This window comes from Hippopotamus amphibius, chromosome 3 (assembly GCF_030028045.1).
Source record: "Hippopotamus amphibius kiboko isolate mHipAmp2 chromosome 3, mHipAmp2.hap2, whole genome shotgun sequence".
Taxonomy (NCBI): domain Eukaryota; kingdom Metazoa; phylum Chordata; class Mammalia; order Artiodactyla; family Hippopotamidae; genus Hippopotamus; species Hippopotamus amphibius.
Genome location: NC_080188.1, coordinates 59,528,756 through 59,551,148, shown reverse-complemented (window position 1 = coordinate 59,551,148; position 22,393 = coordinate 59,528,756). Strand labels below are relative to the sequence as shown.

Genomic DNA, 22,393 nt, shown 5'->3' with positions numbered 1-22,393 from the left:
GTTTATTTTTGTGTATGGTGTTAAGGAGTGTTCTCATTTCATTCTCTTACACGTAGCTGTCCAGTTTTCCCAGCACCACTTACTGAAGAGGCTGCCTTTTCTCCATTGTATATCCTTGCCTCCTTTGTCATAGATTAGTTGACCATAGTTTATCTCTGGGCTTCCTACCCTGTTCCATTGATCTATATTTCTGTTTTTGTGCCCGTACCATACTGTCTTGATCACTGTAGGCTTGTAGTATAGCCTGAAGTCAGGAAGCCTGATTCCACCAACTCCGTCTTTCCTTCTCAAGATTGCTTTGGCTATTCGGGGTCTTTTGTGTTTCCATACAAATTGTAAAATTTCTTGTTCTAGTTCTGTGAAAAATGCCATTGGTAATTTGATCGGGATTGCATTGAATCTGTAAATTGCTTTGGGTAGTATACTCATTTTCACAATGTTGATTCTTGCAATCCAAGAACATGGTATGTCCCTCCATCTGTTTGTGTCATCTTTGATTTCTTTCATTAGTGTCTTATAGTTTTCTGAGTACAGGTCTTTTACCTCCTTGGTTAGGTTTATTCCTAGGTATTTGATTCTTTTTGTTGCAGTGGTGAATGGGATTGTTTCCTTAATTTCTCTTTCTGATCTTTCATTGTTAGTGTATAGAAATTCAAGAGATTTCTGCATGTTAGTTTTGTTTCCTGCAACTTTACCGAATTCATTGATTAGCTCAAGTAGTTTTCTGGTGGCATCTTTAGAATTTTCTATGTATAATATCACATCATCTGCGAACAGTGACAGTTTTACTTCTTTTTTTCCAATTTGGATTCCTTTGATTTCTTTTTCTTCTCTGATTGCTGTGGCAAGGACTTCCAAAACTATGTTGATTAGTAGTGGTGAGAGTGGACATCCTTGTCTTATTCCTGATCTTAGAGGGAATGCTTTCCGTTTTTCACCATTGAGAATGACGTTTGCTGTGGGTTTGTCGTATATGGCCTTTATTATGTTGAAGTAGGTTCCCTCTATGCCCTCCTTCTGGAGAGTTTTTATCATAAATGGGTGTTGAATTTTGTCAAAAGCTTTTTCTGCATCTATTGAGAAGATCATGTGGTTTTTATCCTTCAATTTATTAATATGGTGTATCACATTGATTGATTTGCGTATATTGAAGAATCCTTGCATTCCAGGGATAAACCCCACTTGATCGTGGTGTATGATCCTGTTAATGTGTTGTTGGATTCTGTTGGCTAGTATTTTGTTGAGGATTTTTGCATGTAAATTCATCAGTGATATTGGTCTGTAGTTTTCTTTTTTTGTAGTATCTTTGTCTGGTTTTGGTATCAGGGTGATGGTGGCCTCATAAAATGAGTTTGGGAGTGTTCCTTTCTCTGCAATTTTGTTGAAGAGCTTGAGAAGGATGGGTGTTAGCTATTCTCTAAATGTTTGATAAAATTCAGCTGTGAATCCATCTGGTCCTGGACTTTTGTTTGTTGGGAGATTTTTAACCACAGTTTCAATTTCATTACTTGTGATTGATCTGTTCATATTTTTTTATGTCTTCCTGATTCAGTCTTGGAAGGTTATACCTTTCTAAGAATCTGTCCATTTCATCCAGGTTGTCCATATTAATGGCATATAGTTGCTTGTAGTAATCTCTTATGGTGCTTTTTATTTCTGTGTTGTCCATTGTAACTTCTCCTGTTTCCTTTCTAATTTTATTGATTTGAGTCCTCTCCCTCTTTTTCTTGATGAGTCTTGCTAGAGGTTTATCAATTTTATTTATCTTCTCAAAGAAACAACTTTTAGTTTTGTTGATTTTTGCTATTGTTTTCTTTGTTTCTATTTCATTTATTTCTGCTCTGGTCTTTATGATTTCTCTCTGTCTACTAACTTTGGGTTTTGTTTGCTCTTCTTTCTCTAGCTTCTTTAGGTTAGATTGTTTATTTGGGATTTTTCTTGTTTCTTGAGGTAGGATTGTATTGCTATAAACTTACCTCATAAAACTGTCTTTGCTGCATCCCATAGGTTTTGGATTGTTGTGTTTTCATATTTTATACATATTTTTGATAAAAAAAATTCAGGTATAAAATTAAAACAGGGTGTTCCCTGGTGACCTTGTGGTTAGGATTCTGGGCTTTCACTGCCATGGCCTAGGTTCAATCCCTGGTCAGGGAACTAAGATCTTATGAGCTCTGTTTCTCTGCCAAAGAAAAAAACAAAGCAAAACAAAACTAAAACAAAAACAAACTAAAACAGAACCCTTTGAAACTGATTCTACTAGAAGCTAAATTAACGTATGCAGCTTACATTTGCTCTGTTGCAACCCAATATATATAAACTGCTCTCTAGGGACCTTCTGTAAATGGGATGTTATAAAGCATGATTTTTGTAAGAACTGGATGTCAGACAGTTGTAGACTGTGCCTACTTAGATGAACGGCTTTCCATTTTAATAGTTAAAGAAGAATCCATGTGGTTGAGAAAGTGGATGAGCATGTGGCAAGGGTCAGAGCCTGTGGTAGAAATGAAAGAATACAACTAACACTACTTATCTAATGGAGGCTGTGGAGATGGGCTGCAAGGATAACTGTTGACACAGTTAGAATTTTTGCCTCTTCTCCAGAATGACAGAGTGTAAATATGGGTTTTGGTGTGTGTGTGTGTGCATGCGTGCACATGTGTGTTTGCACTGGTGCATGTGCCTGAAGTTTGTACAATAAGGCAATAACTATTTTGCAGATAGTTTCTGAAGAACAGTAGCCCACCAGCTAATGTTTCCATGGTTTTGTAATGTTTGGAAACTTTGCATATCCTGTTTTGTTTTTAGCATATTAAAGAATCTGAGCTGTTCTACAGTAAATAAATTTACATAATTTAGTTTAACTCAGGATTTCTCAAGCTTATTTGACTTTCTTTCAATACTTGCTAGGGTTAAATTCAACTAGTGTTCCCCAGAACACTATGGAAAATGCTTCTAAGCAGGGAGGCCGTAATGACGTTGGTTGGGCAATACTTACAGCTGTTGTACCAGTCTATGACCTTGACAGTAGTAATGTATCAAAAATGTTGTCATAAGTAGTCTGGCTATGAAAATTGAATTGGAATAAATCAGCTGCAATAAGTGCCATTCCTCTCTCATATCAGATAAATTCATTTGTTGAGTAGATTTATTTAATATAAAATTCCAAATTCGTGTTATGAGGATAAATAAATGTTTAAGATAATTACCTCAGTGGCTAAAGGCAGAGAGAATTGGTTGCTTTTTATACACGGCCTGAAATGTTTATTATGGGTACATAATAAATACTAAACAATTGTTATTTATTTTGTTATTATTCTTAAAGCAGGGAAATGGGAAACTATTACAAAGTACGTAACATTATTAGCTACTGTCAAAAGAAAAATTTCCCCACGATTCATTTCATTAGCTATTTTTGCAGGAATATAGACTTTAGTAAACTTAGGCCAGGAGTTTTCTACGTACAACATCCAGGAAAAATTAATTCTCCCAGCTAGATAATCTCAAGATAAAATTCAGGAAACTCTACCTTAATCCCTGGCTTTTTGATCTCAGGACATTATTATTTCAGTTGTCAGTGCATCACATTATAGGAAAGAATGAGAGTGCACTTAATCTGGGCTTATTGAATGACTTGCCTTTGAAGGTGTTTTAAAAAATAAATTTTGATATAAGCTTACTCATTTTTTTCCTCATAAAAGTATGATGTAAAGAAATTCCTATTATTGGAGATCTGCAGGCTTTGATTCTCATAAACAGAAATTTATTATGTGATAATGAACAGTTAATTTTCAACGTTATAGTTTAAATTTCCTTGTTAAACTGCTTTAAAATATAAATTTATTTTCCTCAAATCTGTAATTTGTATACTGATTTGAAACTAGATCTTCTTAATTTTGTATTTTGTTTAATGTCAAAGGTGAGATTTACTATCCAAAAAGTTGGTGCCACATGTCCTATGTGGAATTTTACTGTTAACTTAAAGTCAAATATAAACCTAATTATTAAAGTCAATGTATAAATGACAGATATACACAAAATTTCTTTTAATGCTTTCATAATTACTTATTGAGTAGCTACTGTGAAATGATAGAAACAGGATCTCTGGTTTTAATCAACTCACAATATACTGGTGGAGGTGGAGAGCAATACTGGGAAATGAATAATTATGGTACAATGAAGAAAGTTCAGTAATAAAGACAAACCTAAAATTTTATGGGGTCATCAGAGGAGGAACAAGGACATTTGTTGAGAGGAGAGGTTTTTAACATGGAGATTGACATTTGAGGTATGTTTTAACAAAAAAGTTCAAGGTTAGTGAATAATCCACCAGATAAAAAAGGTCCTACAGAAATCTTTTAAAATGTGTCTATCATTGCTGTATGTAAACTCTGCCATTTTGTAATGTAACTAATTTACTTATTCTCACAGTGATAAAATCTAATAAAATTATATTAAAGTACAAAGCACATTTTACTGTGCAGTTTATGTTCATAAAAAAGTGTATATAGAAGTCTAGAATTATAAAAATAAACTTTCGTGGCTGGCAGAAAAATTATGAATCTGTGAAAAGATAAAAATTTATTTTTGTCTGAGATTTTGTAACAAGAAATGTTCATTTTCAAGTAAAATTTTCTATTCATGTTCTTAGAAAAGAAAAAAATGAGAACTTAAAGCCCATAATTCACTCTTTTTAAAACATCAACATTCTGGAAATGTTTAAAAACATGAGATTTCCAGTACAGCTTTTCACCGGCATTTAGATTGAACTTTGCATTGAGAGTAGTCATGACTAGTTAGCAGGCATCCGCCATATCCCCAGAAGTAGCAGAAGGCAAATATCAAACAACACCTGCTGTGAACTCTTCCTGGTTTTAGATTCTAGGGCCACTTCTGCTTCCTCACATTGCCTAGACTAAGGAGTGAGACTCTATGTCCTTACAGACTTCCTCAGCTTCCATGACCTACAGAGTGTTTTCAAAACCCAATTGTTTTGTCCACACTATTACTGTTTAATCGCTGGCCTCTCCCAGCTGGTGACATGAACTCTGTACAACAATCCTGTAAGTAGCATATAACAGCTAACATAGTGCAACTCATCGGATTCCTCAGAAAAGAAGGCAGGCGTTACATAGATATAGATAAGAATGCAAGACCCAAGCTCTATGAATATAAATGTTATAAGGTTTAGGTGAAGGGTTGTTTTCTCTATTGACCTTGAAATTGTTAAAAGTGCAGAATCTCATCTTTTACCTCTTTTTCATAAAACTTAATTTAATTGAAACACTTTTTTATTGCAGCTTCCTTTGTTTCATATTTGTATGGAAGTAATATAGAAAGATGAATTCAACAGTTATATCAGATGTACTTAGAGAATTCTTAATGTAAGATTAAATCTCTAAATCTAATCCCAAACTATTTATACCATCTTCTTAAATTTTTAAGTTACTTACTGAATGACCATGTTATATTTTTTTTAACGAAAAGAAATTATAAGTGTGCTCAATAAACCATTACATTTTCATACTTTAGCTCTTTTGTTCCCATTAAAATGATTGAAAATCAATTTCATCACTAAAACCCCTTCTGTTTCAACTACCTGATGTTTCATAAAAGGATCAAAGTTCCTTCATAGTATGAAATTGAGTTATTTGTATTGAGGTGGATGGATCTAGAGTCTGTCATACAGAGTGAAGTAAGTCAGAAAGAAAAAAACAAATACTGTATGTTAACGCATATATATGTAATCTAGAAAAATGGTGCTGATGAACCTAGTGACAGGGCAAGACTAAAGACGCAGATGTAGAGAATGGACTTGAGGATACAGTAAGGGGAAGGGGAAGCTGGGACATAGTGAGAGAGTAGCATTGACATATATACACTACCAACTGTAAAACAGATAGCTAGTGGGAAGCTGCTGCATAGCACAGGGAGATCAGCTTGATGCTTTTTGACATCCTAGAGGGGTGGGATGGGGAGGATGAGAGTGAGGCTCAAGAGGGAGGGAATGTAGGGATATATGTATAAATATGGCTGATTCACTTTGTTGTACATCAGAAACTGATACAACATTGTAAAGCAATTATACTCAAATAAACATGTGCTAAAAAATTAGAAAATTAAAAAATAAAAAGAATTATCTAAAAAAAAATCAATAATTGAATAGTATCTATTGAATCCACCTCCATGGAAGATAAAGACATTTCCTTTCTCCTCTCCCTCTTCTAACCATTTGGGCATTTGTTAATATAAAGTGATTATTTTTAAACTGTTAAGAATTATTGTATTTGCATGATTTTGAATCTGTATGTTCAATTGTTATTAGACTTGTCTGATTAAAAAAGAAAGGATCAAAGTTCCTTCATAATCATCCCTTACTCTATTGTTTATTCCTGATGGTAACATGTGAGAACACATATGTGTTCTGTGACTCAGAAGGTGTGATGAAACAAACATGCTGAGTGATATCAAAGAATTGCCATTGAAGTTGAAATAAAGAAATACATTTCATGCTGAGTTTGATAAAACACCTGTAAGCATTGCTTTTGGTAAACTTTCCTCAATAAAAAGTAAACAAAACTGAAATTGCTTATCGCTTGAAATTTGTGATCATTAAGCTTGAAACACATTTTAATATCTGCATGATTACAGCAGACTATCCTAGCAAAGATCCTATGTTTGGCTAAGCCACGCTCGCATAGAAATCTCCGTAGCTCTTGTTTCTTCTGACTCTTCAGTCATCTACGTGTGCAAATATAGGTTTTTAGAAGCTGATGGCTAGTGGAAATGAAATTATTTTAAGTGGCTGTCAGTCGACTGTCCCTTAATCTGTTGTTGTTCTTGATTTATGCCAGTGGCTGAGAAGACCAAAGAGCAAGTGACAAACGTTGGAGAGGCAGTGGTGACAGGGGTGACTGCAGTAGCACAGAAGACAGTGGAAGGAGCAGGAAGCATTGCAGCTGCCACTGGCTTTGGCAAAAAGGAGCACTTGGGCAAGGTATGGCTGTGTTCCTTTTTTTATTATATTTGTAAGCTCATGGATCACGGTGTGTTTTCAGGCAAGGCACTAGGCTGGTATAAGATGCTTACTTGGGGGAGGGCTGACTGACTTTCCCTTATAAAAAAAGTACTACCTTTATATGTGTATTCTTTTTGGAAGTATTCACCCAGATAAATGCCTTGAAAATTGTGCAATACTCGTGATTGTTTTATTTTCTATAGAAAAGTTAATGAACAGTGTAACAAATGCCCAAAAGAACAGTGACATTTCAGGAAGAATGGGTGCTTTTATGTTAGCTATGAATGTTGGAATTTCTCTTTGTTGGGATACAGCAAATGCTTTGTGCCCAATCTCTAAATGTTCAAAAATGAAGATCTTTTACTTGATTTCTTTATAGTGACATCATCTCTTATTAAATGGCATATTTGCTTATTACATAACAATTCATTGCCAATATATCTTTGTGGAAACTGAGAGACTCAAACTACATTACCAACCAGAGATGATTGTTTTGGGCGTGATTTTAAAATTCTCAGAAGAATTCTGACTTTGTCTTTCTTGACAAATATGAGACTCTAGGAAGACTACTTTCATTTTAAATAAGTAAGTAATAGAAAATGAGGTGTCAACTGAAAGATGAAATTTTACAAATTTCATGACCACAGCAGCAGAATGATTTTTTTATTGAATTATATTTGATTTACAGTGTTGTGCCAATCTCTGCTGTATAGCAAAGTGACTCAGTTATACCCATATATACATTCTTTTTTAATATGGTTTTCCATTATGATTTGTCCCAGGAGATTGGATATAGTTCCCTGTGCAATACATTAGGACCTTGTCGTTTATCCATCCTAAATATGATAGTTTGCATCTACCAACCCCAGACTCCCAGTCCATCCCTGTCCCTTCCTCTCTCCCCCTTGGCAATCACAAGTCTGTTATCTATGTCTATGAGTCTATTTCTGTTTTGTAGATAGGTTTATTTGTGCCAAATTTTAGATTCCACGTATAAGTGATATCATGTGGTATTTGTCTTTCTCTTTCTGACTTACTTCACTTAGTATGATAATCTCTAGTTGTATCCATTTGCTGCAAATGGCATTAATTCATTCTTTTTTATGACTGATTAGTATTCCATTGCATATATGTACCATATCTTCTTTAAATATTTGTTTGTCAGTGGACATTTAGGTTGTTTCCCTGTTTTGGCTATTGTGAAGAGTGCTGTTATGAACATAGGGGTGCATGTAATATTTTTGAATTATAGTTTTTTCCAGTTTTATTCCCAGGAGTGGGATTGCTGGATCATATGGTAACTCTGTTTTTAGTTTTCTGAGGAACCTCTGTACTGTTCTGCATAGTGGCTGTACCAATTTACATTCCCACCAACAGTGTAGGAGGATTCCCTTTTCTCCACACCCTCTCCAGCATTTGTTATTTGTAGACTTTTTAATGATAGCCATTCTGACTGCTGTGATGTGATACCTCACTGTAGTTTTGATTTGCATTTCTCTAATAATTACTGATATTGAGCATCTTTTCATGTGCCTGTTGGCCATCTGTATACCTTCTTTGGAGGAATGACTCTTAAGGCCTTCTGCCCATTTTTTGATTGGGTTGTTTATTTGTTGAGTTGTGTGAGCTGTTTGTAAATTTTGGTGATTATACCCTTGTCTTTCGCCTCGTTAGCAACAGAACGATTTTTGCTCTTTTCCTGCCAAAGTGCCTCCTTGCTGTTCCCTGAACGCATCAAGTGTATCCTTGCCTTGACTCTTCCTACTGTCTGGAAAACTATTCCCCAAGATTATACACTTTGCTCACTCCCTCGTCTCCTCAGGTCTTCATGAAACAACACCTTCTCAATGAGACCTACCTACCCTGACCTATTTAAAATTGGAACCATTCTCCTCACCTCTGGTGCTCCTAATTTCCCTACTTTATTTTTTCTTTTTTGGCTAAAGCATTGGTCACCTTTAAAAATAATAGCTAACTTACTTATTTTTATGCATATTGTTTATTTTATTTCTCCTGTTCTAAAATGTAAGCACAATGAGGGTAGAAGATATTTGTTTGTTCACTGACATTTCACAGGTGTCTAGAAGAGTACCTGACACATAGGAGACAATTAAGGAATATTTATTGCATTAAGAAGGAAAAGAAGGGAGGAAGTGAGTAATATGCAGAGTGACTTTTATTTGGGTGTCTTTAATAAATAGGTGTGTACTATAGCAACTATGGCTATTCAACTATCCAAAAGTTATCATCAAAATATTTTGGAATAGATATCCTGAAAACTATAAGAAAGTATCTTTATTTGCTGACAAACTACTCTGGATTGTTTCCTTTCCATGTAATCCTATGTAGCAGACCTACCTTGATGGACCATTAAAACATCGATAAAAAGGAAGGACTGAAAATCTGTGACATATTGAGATTTTATCACATGTAGTTACATTGTCTGGGACAACTGATGCTACTTACAGAAAATCTGGACTGGACTTCCAGTGAAGTTCTTCAGCTAATACTTGCATGTACAGTTGATGATAGTGGTATTCCTCTGTATAGAATATGCTTTTCAAACAATATTATTACTCATGCTAATAGTTACACTAATTCTTATTTCCATCTGAAATTATAATCCTATGTATAGCTTTATTCCATTTGCAAAGTTAGGAGGGACCCTCACATTTTAGCACAGAGGCAATTAATGTGTTTTGTGTCCCAGATCCTTGCCAACATAATAGAAACTATGGACCCTCTTCCCAGAAAAATGTACACTCACATACACACACCAAAGGGCTTAGTGGGATCATGGAAGCCCATCAACAACCAAAGCCCATGATTTAGACCAATTTTCTGATTGTACAGATGAGGAAATTTACAAAGAGGAAGTAAGCAGTTCAAGGTCACATAGCCAGTTGTAATATACTGGATACCTGCAGTGCTTTTCCATCTACTGATGTCACTTCCCCAAACCCTTTCTCAAAATTTACCTTCCTTTTAGTTTTTCATAAATAAAATTATGGACAACCAGGTTTAACTAGGAAAATTCTTTGCTTCAGAATATTAAGAAACCATAGAAGCATGTACCACCCCCATCTCACCCCCATTTAAAGTGTACAATGTAAATTGCAAATAAGGCATGAAAATGTTTAATTTGTTACAGAATTGGGCTTGCTTTTTACACTTCTAAAAATATTGCTCTTTATTTTAATGTTTTAAAGCAGAAATCTAAATGATGTGACAAAATTAACCATTTGGAGATATTTCTCTTATGGGTACTTGTTGGGTCTTAGAAATTTCTAATTTGAAAATGAAGCCATAAACCGAGAAATTACAGCATAGTTGTAGCAAAAAAAATTGAACTGGGAATTTAAATGGCTGATTTTCATCCCTGCTCTGTCACCAACAAGCTGAATGACCTTTTAAAGATCTCCTAAGACTCTTTTTTTTGTATAATGAGGGATATACCAGAAAATTGTTAAATCCCCATTTAGCAATAAAGTCTTGAGTTTCTATAATAACTCAAGGAAGACGCTACTCAACTTTCATTCTGGCTACATCTATGGGAAGCCAGAAATTCCAGAATTTAAGCAAAATTGTTGAATTTGTTCATTATGAAATTTGAAATAATTTCATCCTTCAAACTCTGATCAAAGTGATTTTGGTGAATGGAAATAAGCACTTTATTGTTGCTTTAACCACTTGTTACTGACCCCCATCTTGACATTCATTATTCATTGAAGAAATAATGCTTGCTCACTGTATGCCAGAAACTTTGCTAGATATTGAGGTTAAAATGATAAGAAAACCATGCACTGTTTTTCTTTTCATTGGGCTTATAGTCTAGTGACAAAGATCAGTAGTAATCATCTAATCACTGCACAATGTGTGTAGTTATAAACTGTGATAAATGCAGTGGTGTACAAAATACCAAGAATATCTAGCTGGAGATTTGACCCAGCTACTGCGGGGTAGGGGCAAGGGAGGGCAACACAAATGCTTCCCTGGGGAAGTGATGTTTCAACTGAGATCCAAAAAATGACTAGCAGTTATCGGAAGTGAGAGAGAAAAAGCATTGCAGGCAAAAGCATCAGCATGAGGAAATCTAATGTGGTAGGAGGGGACCATGGCAAATCAAAGAGGACAGCTGGAGCCAGAGAAAATAAGGACGTAGCTGGGCCACATAACGGGTGGCCACGATAAAAATATTGTTCTTTATTCTAAAAATAAAGGAACCTATTAAAGCATTTCAAGCACTTCATCTGGATGTCAGGTTATAAATCTGCATGTTGTAAAGATGTCTTTTCCTATAGGGTGGGAAACAGATTAAAGAGGGGAAACAGTGGAAACCAGGGACCAGTTACTGGGCTATGATGGAAAGAGGAGATGGTTGTGAATACCAGACTGTTGGTGAGGGAAAAAGAAATAAGTGGATTAATTCAAAGACTACACAGGCAGTAGTATCAATGAGATTCAGTGATGCATTTTACAAAGCATGGCGGAAGAGGAATGTGATAAACAGGGCTACTAGGCGTTAGCTTGTTGAAGTAGATTAATGGCTGTACCATTCTCTTGGCAGTTGGTGCCTCTCTTTGAATATCAGGAATACTGCGAAAGGACTGACTGCATTGGTGTTCAGCCCTCATGTCCGTTGACGGTATTTGGCCCATCATTTCCAGATTGATGAGGGGACAGATATTCTTTCCTTCCTCCCTCCTTCCCTCCCTCCCTTCCTCCGTTCCTTTCTTCTTTCCTCCCTTTCCTTTCTCCCTTTCTTTCTTTCCTTTCTCCTTTCTGTATTTTCTTGGTTTTCTTTTTTTTTAAACTAAGAGCTCTAGTAGCTCATTTTTATTTTTCTCTTTGTATTTGCTAAATTTCTCTCTTTGGGAATGCTTGTTCTGGTGTACTCATCTCCTTTTGAAGAGAGGTATGACCACAGATACCTAAGTGTTTTTGTGAATTTGATCATACGAATGAAGCCACCCTAAGTAATAATTTCTAATTGTAAAATACTAGATTAAAGGACAAATAGGATGTCCTGAATTTTAAGAATTTTTGTCATCAAATATGATTAGCTTCTTTATTTAATACATCAGAATAATGCGTCTACTGATCTACATTTTTACCTGTGTGCACACAAGAGGTTACCAACCATACAGTTCATTTCCTGAAGCTCATTCACTTGATTGGTACAATAGAAATAGGCAACAGAAACAGAAATGCATTGGTAAAGGTATTCAAGTTTTAAGTTCAAACAAACAGTGATGTTATATAAATAAAATTTATGTTTCCCACTTCTATTGAGAACAAATGATCCTCTTGTACCAAGAATATTATAAAAGAAAGGCACTTGAGAAAGAGTTGTTATGCAGTGCGTCTATGTTTACAATATACAGCTGTTCACCACAGCATTTGCTCCATTGCAATCCCTCAACAGTCCTCTGCATGTGTTTGCTGCTCAAATAATCCTTACTGAACAAATGAGCATCTCTTTAATGCTATCTGGAATGCCCTAGAAGAGTTGGATTCTCGGTGTCCCAGAGGTTTATATTTTTGTAATTTTTTGCACATGTAGAGAGTGAAAGTTCTGAATAAACTGTAAAGCCACTGCCTGACAAATAGTACAGCAGTCAACTTCATTATCACATCCCATTTAGGCATTGACCTATCTACATGGAGATGAATAGATTTTATGCAAGGAATAAGCTTGAAATATTTATGGCCCTCAGATACTTGACATATTTGGGTTTCATCTGTTTATTTTTTTCTTCAGAATCATTATAAAGTTCCTAAACAGTGCCATTTAGCAAAAATTAGACCCCTACATTATGAACAATTTTTAATATCCCCAGCACAGTTACCCAGAAAATGTTGATGTCAAATGTATAGAAGCATGCATACTCTTTAATCTTGCCTTAATTTGTAAGAGGATAGCTCACCAATTGTGTGCTAGGTGAATAAAACAAAACAGAAATGAAAAATGTCAGATTTGACATTATGATCTATCACATTTAAGTGTCCTCATTTCTTTTGACTTACCAGAGCTATTGTACTTAGCTTGATGCAAATTTATTTTTAAACACTTGAGTGTTACAGACCTTCTAATTAAATGATTAATCAGATGATGAATGTTGGCATCAGCTAACTCATTTAATGCTGATTTCACAAACAAGCCAAAGGTCATAGGTAACCTTTCAGATTTCTCTGAAGAAGCATACACATATCACAGACGTGATCTTAGTACTGTTTATAAGAAGGTAATAAGAGATGTCAACATTAGTGAAATACTTAAATTTACAGTAAACTTTTTCCTTTAATGTTTATTAATGATTGATATATTTTCTCAAATAATTAGAAGTTTGAGTCTTGCCTTGTGCTTGACCTTAGAACATAGCCAACATGACTGTTAGCTGTATTTAAACCTAAACTAAAAGCTTGGTGGCATAATGCACTGCCTGATATGTGTTTGTGGTGGAAGCAGTGTATACTGTTAATATGATTGTAATATTAGATTAATGCATAATGTGGTAAATAAAGAACAAAAACCTAATTGATCTACTTGATTTGTTTCAAAAAGAATGTAATCAGTAATATTTTGCAATGTGGTATGTAATAGTGAATATTCTGTACTTGTATGAAAGTCTACTAGTGTTACATAAACTGTCTCCACTTAGAAATGCATCTATTATGATGGGGTTTCTATCTATCTAATAATATTTCACTGGTTTCAGGATGGATGAATCATAATTCCTAATGGTCCTTAATCTTGTAAGGTTGTAAGTAGGAAAGCACTCTATAATTATATATAAGATTGTAAGGGACATAGGCTTAGGGTTACATTTTCATTAAAATTCAATAGCTTTCAGTCATTTAACAGGCACTTTGTATGTGCTGATGCTCTGCTGGGCACTATGGGGAATACAAAGGTGAGTAACATGTGGAAGGCTTCTGCCTTCAAGAAATAATGTGCAGTCCAGGCATGAGACTTTCCTGTTTACCCCTGGGAAAAAGGCCGCATCTTTGGTCTTTGAGAACATGTATTTTGTAACAAGTGTATATCCCTTACAGGAAAAAGAATGTTTTCTGTTAGAAATGAGAAAGACTTATCCTCTCAGTAAATGTTATCTTTAAAGTTTGTTTTTGTCAGTATACTGTGAAATTACCTCACACAGAGATAAGAGCTACAATATTTTAGCTGTTTAGACACAGGGACATAAAATACTTCCACCTGAATCCTAGGACCAGTGGTTAATAATGTGTAAACATTACACACCTGCCATATATACATGAGTACAGATCCTATTTCAGTCTTCAGAGAACCGATTGTGATGATAGTTTTGTTTGCTAGAGAAATATATTATAAAAAGAGCATGATAGAACTGCTCTAAGGCATGCCAACAAATAGCTTTAAATCATATTTGTGCGGTTGGTTTATTCCTTCATAAATGCTTAACATGAATTAAAATTCTGCTGAATGCAGTGTGAGAGCATTGCCCATACTTTTATGAACTCGTTTTCATGTGGCTAACATGTATTGCTACCATCCTTTCACATGCAAAGTTGACATATTTATGATAGTGTTTCATTAATCAGAAACTGTTATATATCAAATGATTTAAAATTTAGGTGTTTTTTTAAACCTCTGTTACCATCTGCACCATATTTCCACCTTGTAATTCAGTGAAAAACCTGGGAAATAACAATTTTAAGTGGCAGGAATAAAAGAAATAAGATGTGTTTATTTATTATGACATACAATAATCTTATTCCAAACTTCAATGATAATCAACTTGTATGTTCCTAAAAAGTAAAAATAATTTGGTTTTTTGTCCCTTGAAATAAAGGCTTTTAGTTTTCTAATTTTTAGGGAGACGTTTGATGATGGTGTTTGCTTTATCAAGAGAAAATAAAAAAAGATCCTAGGTTCTCAAAATATTCAAAATATACACAAACCTAGGTCAAAATATGTTGAATTCAAAGGAACAGAAATGAGATAAATGAGATGACAGTTGTGTTTTGCATGCAAATATGTAATTTTGGGAGCTAGAGTTGGCCAATTCATCTCATCACTAATTGTTTTCCTATGAGGGGAAAATGAGTTATTTGTTAATTCAAATATGAGGTAATTCTTTTATAAAAACACGTTATTAAAACTTTTCCAAACATTTGTATATTTAAGTTACAATTTTCCAGGTAATTCTGGTGTTGCTAAACAGATATTTTAAAAATTCCAAAAGTATTATTTAATTCTTATTAAAGCTATAGTATCCATTAATACAAAGAACACTGAGACAGAAATTGTGTTTGTTGAATAAATAGTCAGATGAACAAATAAAAAATAAAAATAAGGAATATATATTTTATCTTCCAGATTAGAGATGGATACTATCTTGTGTTCTTCACAATACAGTGTGATGAATGTAATCGGAACTCAGTTCATAAGAAAGAATTCAGTTGCAGCTTTGGGGGCTGTGAAGAATAATGTGAATTTATAATTTAAGAAAAACAAATAGAATTTAACTGTCTGTGCTTACAAGGGAATGATGTAAGTCTGCAGAGCCATATTAGCAAATCATCCCCAATTCACACGTATTTACATTTTATCCTATTTGATTGTTAGGAATCCTCAAAAAAGCAGGATTTCTTTATGCACTGTACTGTTTCATGCCACATGAGTTTTCTGAACAGGTACATACAGCTATGCCTTAAGGCCCCAGTTTTTACTCAGTAGATTGTGTATTATTTACTATCTGTAACATAATTGGAGAAGGCACGCACTTCCTACTTATGTCCCTGAATTTGGGGCTTAACATAATTGTCATGCAAAGCATATAATGTCATTGAAAATTCTTCATCTTTTTTCTAACATTGCAACATAGATAAAATAGGCACCTTTAAAAACAATAATCTCCAGTAAATACTAATAACTGCTTATAGTAACAATCCTTTTTCCATGGTATTCTTCCTGCAAAGGGAAACTAACATTTGTTTTTGAACCAAAGGCAGATCACAAGCACTCTGACTAAAGCTGCTCTCTATCTGCTGTTTGATTCACCATGATGGCCAGCTGGCCTCGATCTTTGGGCTGGGTTCCTGGTTTACCCACATCATCGAATTTGGTCAGATATAGGCGAAGCATGGCTTAGTGCAGAGGGCATGTGCTTTGAGTCAGGGAACATGGAGTTGGCCTTGTCTCTTTGGATGATGTCATTTCACCCCTCTGAGCATGGATATTCTCATCTGTGAAATAAAAGTGTTGGATTAAATGAGTTCAGAATGCTTTGAGTCTGTGTTTAATGGCTTGAATTTTAGGCCAGTTTGTTCAATTACGCATTGCCAAACCTCTGGCAACTCATTTAACCTTTCTAAACCAAACCTACTCAACTGTAACTGGCCAGCCACTGCACAGAGTCGGAGTGTGAATGAAATGAGCTATGACAGACAAGAGACAAATAATCAACTGCAATGCATTGTAGGTGTAACATTTTGCTAAGAGGACCTGCATTTTCTCTGAGTTGTTTTAGATATATGATTATAGAAGGTCTCTTCTGTATTTGTTTATATTTTGATGATATTTAACAAGTAAAGTGTAAACATGAAAAGGGGAAAAACAATTCACTGAACAATCTACATTATTTAGCTAAATAAAATCATACTACTATTATTTTGTGCTCGATTTCCCCAATATGGTTGCACTGATCATTACATACATGTTAAAATTGGAAAGAAACAATTTTGGGAAACACTGATGTAAACAAAATTAAAAATTTCTCTTTTAAACTGAAGGCAATCTGGAGGACTAATATGTCGTGTTAGGGATATAGTTGCTGTCTTTCCTAGTGCTTTTTTGATGCGAAACCCTTGGAGAATAATTCTGGGTATTCTGTGGGACACAGGTTTGAGGTACCCCAGGCTAACTGAAAATGTCCCCGCTCACTCTGTTCTTCCTCTTCTTAATAAGGCTTGTTTTTTTTTTTTTGGTTCTGGATTAGAGGTATTTAAAGAGATTACCAGGACTCAGCATCCCACATCCAAATCCTCTTCTTTTATAGCCATTTTCTATAAGATCCCTTGGGACAAGTCGGAAGAAAGAACTCTGTTCATATGAATCTTTTGTACCAAATCCTGACAAAGCTCTCAGATAGGGCCAGGTCTAAGTAGTTTGCAGCTGTGAAAATTGTCTGAGGCACCTTCTTGGCCCTTTTCCCTTTTATACAAAGGCAAGGAAGCCCAAAGAGCAGAGACCAGAGAGGTTCTCCTCAAGCTCATTTTCCATGCCAAAACTTTCTAGAATGGAAGCAGTTCCAGAGGAGGAACAACCCCAAGCTCATCTGACTTTGGCACCTTCATGATAAGCACTGAGGCCTAGTTTAATCCTTAAGGCTTTGTATTTAATTTTATTTTAGTTATTTCAGTATAAAACAGACTCATTCTATAACTCTTCAATCAAATTCAAGATTTATTTGTTGCCAGAGCTTAATAGGAGCTCCAAGTTTCCTCTTCCCAAGTTCACTTGAAATGGGGTGGGGGTCTGCAAAAGGTAACTCTCTGATGTGGCCTCAATGTGCCTGGCTGGTCCTCTGCTCACCTTGGGGGTCTGGGACAACCATGTCATTGTCTCCACATTTTTGGCTGGCCAGCCCTTGCCAACACTTCTTTCCAAGGCCTGATCGGGACTCATGGGAAACCAAGGGATCCTTCCCATGTCAGCCTTAACTCTTAGGATCAGAGTATGCTGGGTGATAGAGATTGAGCTTGAACTCACCAGTGTTGGATGTCAGCCCCCAAGTCTGTGTGGTTGTTGGCTCACACTCTGCTGGCACTAGGAAAGCTCAGCAGGCCCTGCTCCTCAGGCAGCATCCCGCCAGGGAACGAGACACCAGGCTTCCTGCTCACAGACATCTGCAACCTTGTGAGGTACCACCTGCCCCCACAGAGGAGGGTTCACAGGAAAAGACAAACTCTAATGCTCCACTTCAAATATGTTTCCCTGAAAGTCTCTTCTTTTTTCTTTTTATACTTTACTGATGGAAAATACGCAAGGGTCTGGTATTTGAACTTTCATGATTTAGTTTTGCTGTCTCAACTATGAGTTCCTGTGCCTTCTACTTGGATGTGGGATAGGGAAGGGACCAGCTATTAGCTGGGGTTACAGTGCTCTCAGTTGGTGTTAAATTTTCAGCAACTCTGTGTTGGAGGCATCCTTCCAACAGTATGGTTGGAGAGAAATAGATACAAATCATTCTTGTGGACATGTTGGAAATCTCTATTAAAAGCAATTTAATCATGCATATTCTTTTTTTAAAACTTTATTTATTGGCTGCATTGGGTCTTTGTTGCTGCATGCGGGCTTTCTCTAGTTATGGCATGCAGGGGCTACTCTTCATTGTAGTGCAAGGGCTTCTCATTGCAGTGGCTTCTCTTGTCGCAGAGCACAGGCTCTAGGCATGTGGGCTTCAGTAGTTGTGGCGAGCAGGCTATAGAGCGCAAGCTCGGTAGTTATGGTGCACGGGCTTAGTTGCTCCGCGGCATGTGGGATCTTCCTGGACCAGGGCTTGTACCCGTGTCCCCTGCATTGGTAGGCAGATTCTTAACCACTGTGCCACAAGGGAAATCCCTATGCATGTTCTTTAAATCAACAATTTCCTTTCAAAGAATTTAAATGATTTTAAACTTAAATACAACGATGCTCACCTCAGCATTGATTATAATATTAAGTTTTTTTAAAATGCCAAAAGTTTGACAATAGGGACCTTGTTAAATGCATTATGGTTGATCCATAAGTGGTTACACTGAACAGTCATCAAAATGTTGGTGGAAGAATAATTGATGGAGAGGAAGGAAGCTTCTGCTGCATTAAGTTAAAAGAACAGATTATAAATCAGTATGGACAGTTTGTATAGTATCACCTATTTTTATCAAAAAATAATTGTGTGTCCTATGCACGTACAGAGATCTGAAGTGAATGCACCAGGCGCTCAGTTTTTCTCAATGAAGCATTCTTTGTATTTCCAGCTGAATAATTCTTTGCTTTGGGGAACTCTCATTCACCGCGGGGTGTTTTCCAGCCCTGGGCCTTGCTTGTTAAATACAAGTCGTGCTCCCGGGGCATCGTACAAACCACAAAAAGCCTTCCCTGAGGAAACGTTACAACTGAGCGGCTATTTGTGAGTCACGCATTACAGTCATTTTATTGTCTCCCTTTGCTTAACTTATCCTTTCTTCAATTTCCTTTAATAAGTATGTATTGGATTCATAACAAAAGCATAATAAATGGTATTTGTAATATTCCTCACTAGTCAACATTTATGTGTCTAAGCATTCTTCTGCTTTAACCATAATTAGAACTTAAAGAGGCTAATTTCCTTCTTAGTGCCCTAGTTCCCACTTACATTTGTTCGACTGATTAAAAAAAAAGTCATCTTAGCTTCATAGGTGCTGAAAAATAGTTATAGTATTTATTCACCTATTCACCTGGTCCATATTGTTAAGATCATGTTGTGTGTAAAATACTGTGCCAGAAGTCATCAGAAATACAGGGATGTATAAGACTGATTTCTTGTGCTCTAGGCGTTGACATCTAGTCGTTAATCGTGGTGAGTATATGTAGGAGTCTGTTTGCCTACTAATATTGTGGACTCTGCTTGAAGATTTCTTCCCCAACTGCTTCTCTTCCCTTCAAGTTTGAAGTAAGGCTGTCTCCGAGTAAGGTATCATAGTACTCACAGTCTCTTCTTATTTCTCAAAAAATCTGGTTATAATACACTTCTTACATTTCTTCCTCTTGATCACAATTATCAAACCAAATTAAAATCCTATTTCAGCAATTCTATTTTGCTATCTAATAATATTGGTTTCCACATCCAAATTTCAAGATAAATTTTAGCAAAGATTTTCGAGGAGTAATGGGGTGTTCTGCCCAAGTGAATTGAATCATTTATTTGTTCTTTCACTTTTGGCAAGCATATCTGATCATTTAGGGCCTTACTCACAATTTGACTTTGCCAAATCTTATTACAAAAATCTGATTATAAATATTTTGGGCTCTGAGAAAGCTATCATCCTCATATACTCGTGTATCCTCTGAACTTTGCCTTTCTCATTTCAACATGCTTTATCCACAGCCTGCCCAAATCCCCAAGCTTACAAGTGACCTTTCAATGTTTTTGTCAGCCTGTCTCATGTTATATAGGAAGTTGTGAAAGTGTCACTTTTTGGATAGATTTTTTACTACAGTCAGTTTATTTCTATTGGAATTAGATAACTCCATCTGCAGTGTTCAATTTATTTTATGTGGGAACAAAGCCCTTGTCTCTGGACTGTAAGGACCTTATATTCCTCTTCTATCACCTCAAATATCCTCTCGTTAATAGGTACTGCCTTTGGTTAATAGTCATCCCAAATACCTAGGGTCACATTTCAAAATAAAGTATGTTTTGGAGCTTGAAATGTAACAAGGGTTGAACCAGTAATGTATGTATTTGGAAGTAGAATTCAGTTGCAAATTGAAATTATTTTTCACATTTAAAATGATAAAAAAAAAAACGAAGGCTTTAAGGGGGAAAAAATTCCCCAAAGTACCTATTTTTCGGTGATAAATATCCTGGAACTGTTTGAGAAAAAAAACTATGTTTCTTATATCTAGCAAAGATTTTGTTTTCACTTTTTATAGAAAGAATGAAATTTCTTCCCTCCTTCACACATTCCTTTTTCTTATTTGAAACTAATTGTTGCCTTTATAAAAAGAAACTGCAAAGACTTACTGGCGGGAGGTACCCATGTTATGACTGGTGGTTTTGTGTGTGTGTGTATGAGTGTGGGTGTGGAGTGTGTGTGTGTAAAATGCAATTTATGGTGGCATTTTCCTTAGAAATCTGTTTGATTTTCTCAGAATTCAACCATTTTATAAATGCACCTCCATAAATCTCTATCTTCGGAACACATGAAATGGCTTCTGGCAGTATTTCTTTTAACATAGCATACTGGACATTTGAAAGTTACTAGCCAGGTTAGCCAGTGGTTATCCACTATCCATAGAATCAAGCCCCAAGGCTTAGTCTTTTTATTCAAGGCTCTACTTTATCTAGCCTTCCTTTTCAACCATATGTTTCAGAATTACTCAAGAAATCTCTTCAGTCGAGGCAGACAAGTGTCTTCAAAATACCTTCCTGTTGCTTGACCAATATGTGACTTTTAATTCTGCCTTACCTTTGAGAAGACTTTATGCCTTCTGTCTGAATTTTATCCAGGCTAAAAAGCCCAGCTCAAGCCTTCAGAACTCCAAAAACTTTCCACAACTACTGAAATGCATAGTAATTTCAGTTCACTTAGCCCTCAGAGTTTGCAGATACAGCATACATGTTTGGTTGCTCAGGCCAAAATCTTGATTCTCTCCTTTCATATCCTCCATCCAGGACTTCAGCTAATCAGCTTACCTGTATTTCAAAATATATGCCTGTTCTCCTCACGTCTCCCTTCTCCACTGCCACCACCCTAGGCCAGGCCCTCATCATTTCTCACCTACATTCCTTCCGTCGCCTCTTAACTGGTCTCCCCAGTTCCACTCATACAACCTAGATAGTCTGTTCTTCACTAGAGTAATTCTTTTGAAACAAACCAAGTCATCCCTCCCCTGTTCTCAGCCATCCAATGGCCTCTATCACGCATAGAATGCATCTAGATCCTTACTGTGGGTACAGGCCCTATGTCATCTGGTTTTCATTGTTTCATTTCCTGCCCCTTTACCCCTTATACACTGTCCTCCAGGTAAATGGCCTTCTTGCTGTTCTTCAGACCTGCCAAGCACATTTCCAGTAGTCAAGAAATATATATAAAATGAGTTTTATTCTTTTAAATGTGACTGCTTCCTTCTTCTAAAAGCAAATACAAATGCTACAGTTTTCTTTAAAAAAAAAAAAAAAAAACCAACTACCCAGAATTTCTGATCTTAATTTTAAAAAGACAAACTGTAAGAATGTGTAAAGTGGCAGATATTCTCTCCTTCAGATTTCCATGTGATTTTGGTGCATATTATTAATTTGGTATATTATAGAATATGAGCCTATTCTAATGAAATGGCTTGTATCCTTCATGCTTATCACAAAAGTTTTTGTTTTTCCATACTTTTATAATAATTCTAGATGATGGTACGTGGGTATATGAAATTAACTTTCTCAAGAACAAAGCAACCATTTCACTCATAAGATAAATCTTGGAGTGTAATCTTATCAGTATACATTATTCATATTGCAATAAACATTTTCTTAGTAAACCACATAAATTAGAATGACTGTTGGACAGATGGGCAGAACCACAGGCATCCAATATTAAGCAGTTGGTGAGCCTAAGATGCCAGAAAGAAGATTAAGACCAGCAAGGCAGGAAGCT

The 22,393-nt window shown here is 35.8% G+C and overlaps 1 protein-coding gene across 3 annotated transcripts in view; it reads left to right on the top strand.

The window, feature by feature from the left end:
- SNCA (synuclein alpha) overlaps positions 1-22,393 on the top strand; it is a 125,687-nt gene that overhangs the window by 14,449 nt on the left and 88,845 nt on the right. For all 3 annotated transcript variants that reach the window (XM_057728208.1, XM_057728209.1, XM_057728210.1), the window contains exon 4: positions 6,855-6,997. In XM_057728208.1, coding sequence (XP_057584191.1) covers positions 6,855-6,997 — 143 coding nt within the window. The remainder of the gene's footprint in view (positions 1-6,854; positions 6,998-22,393) is intronic.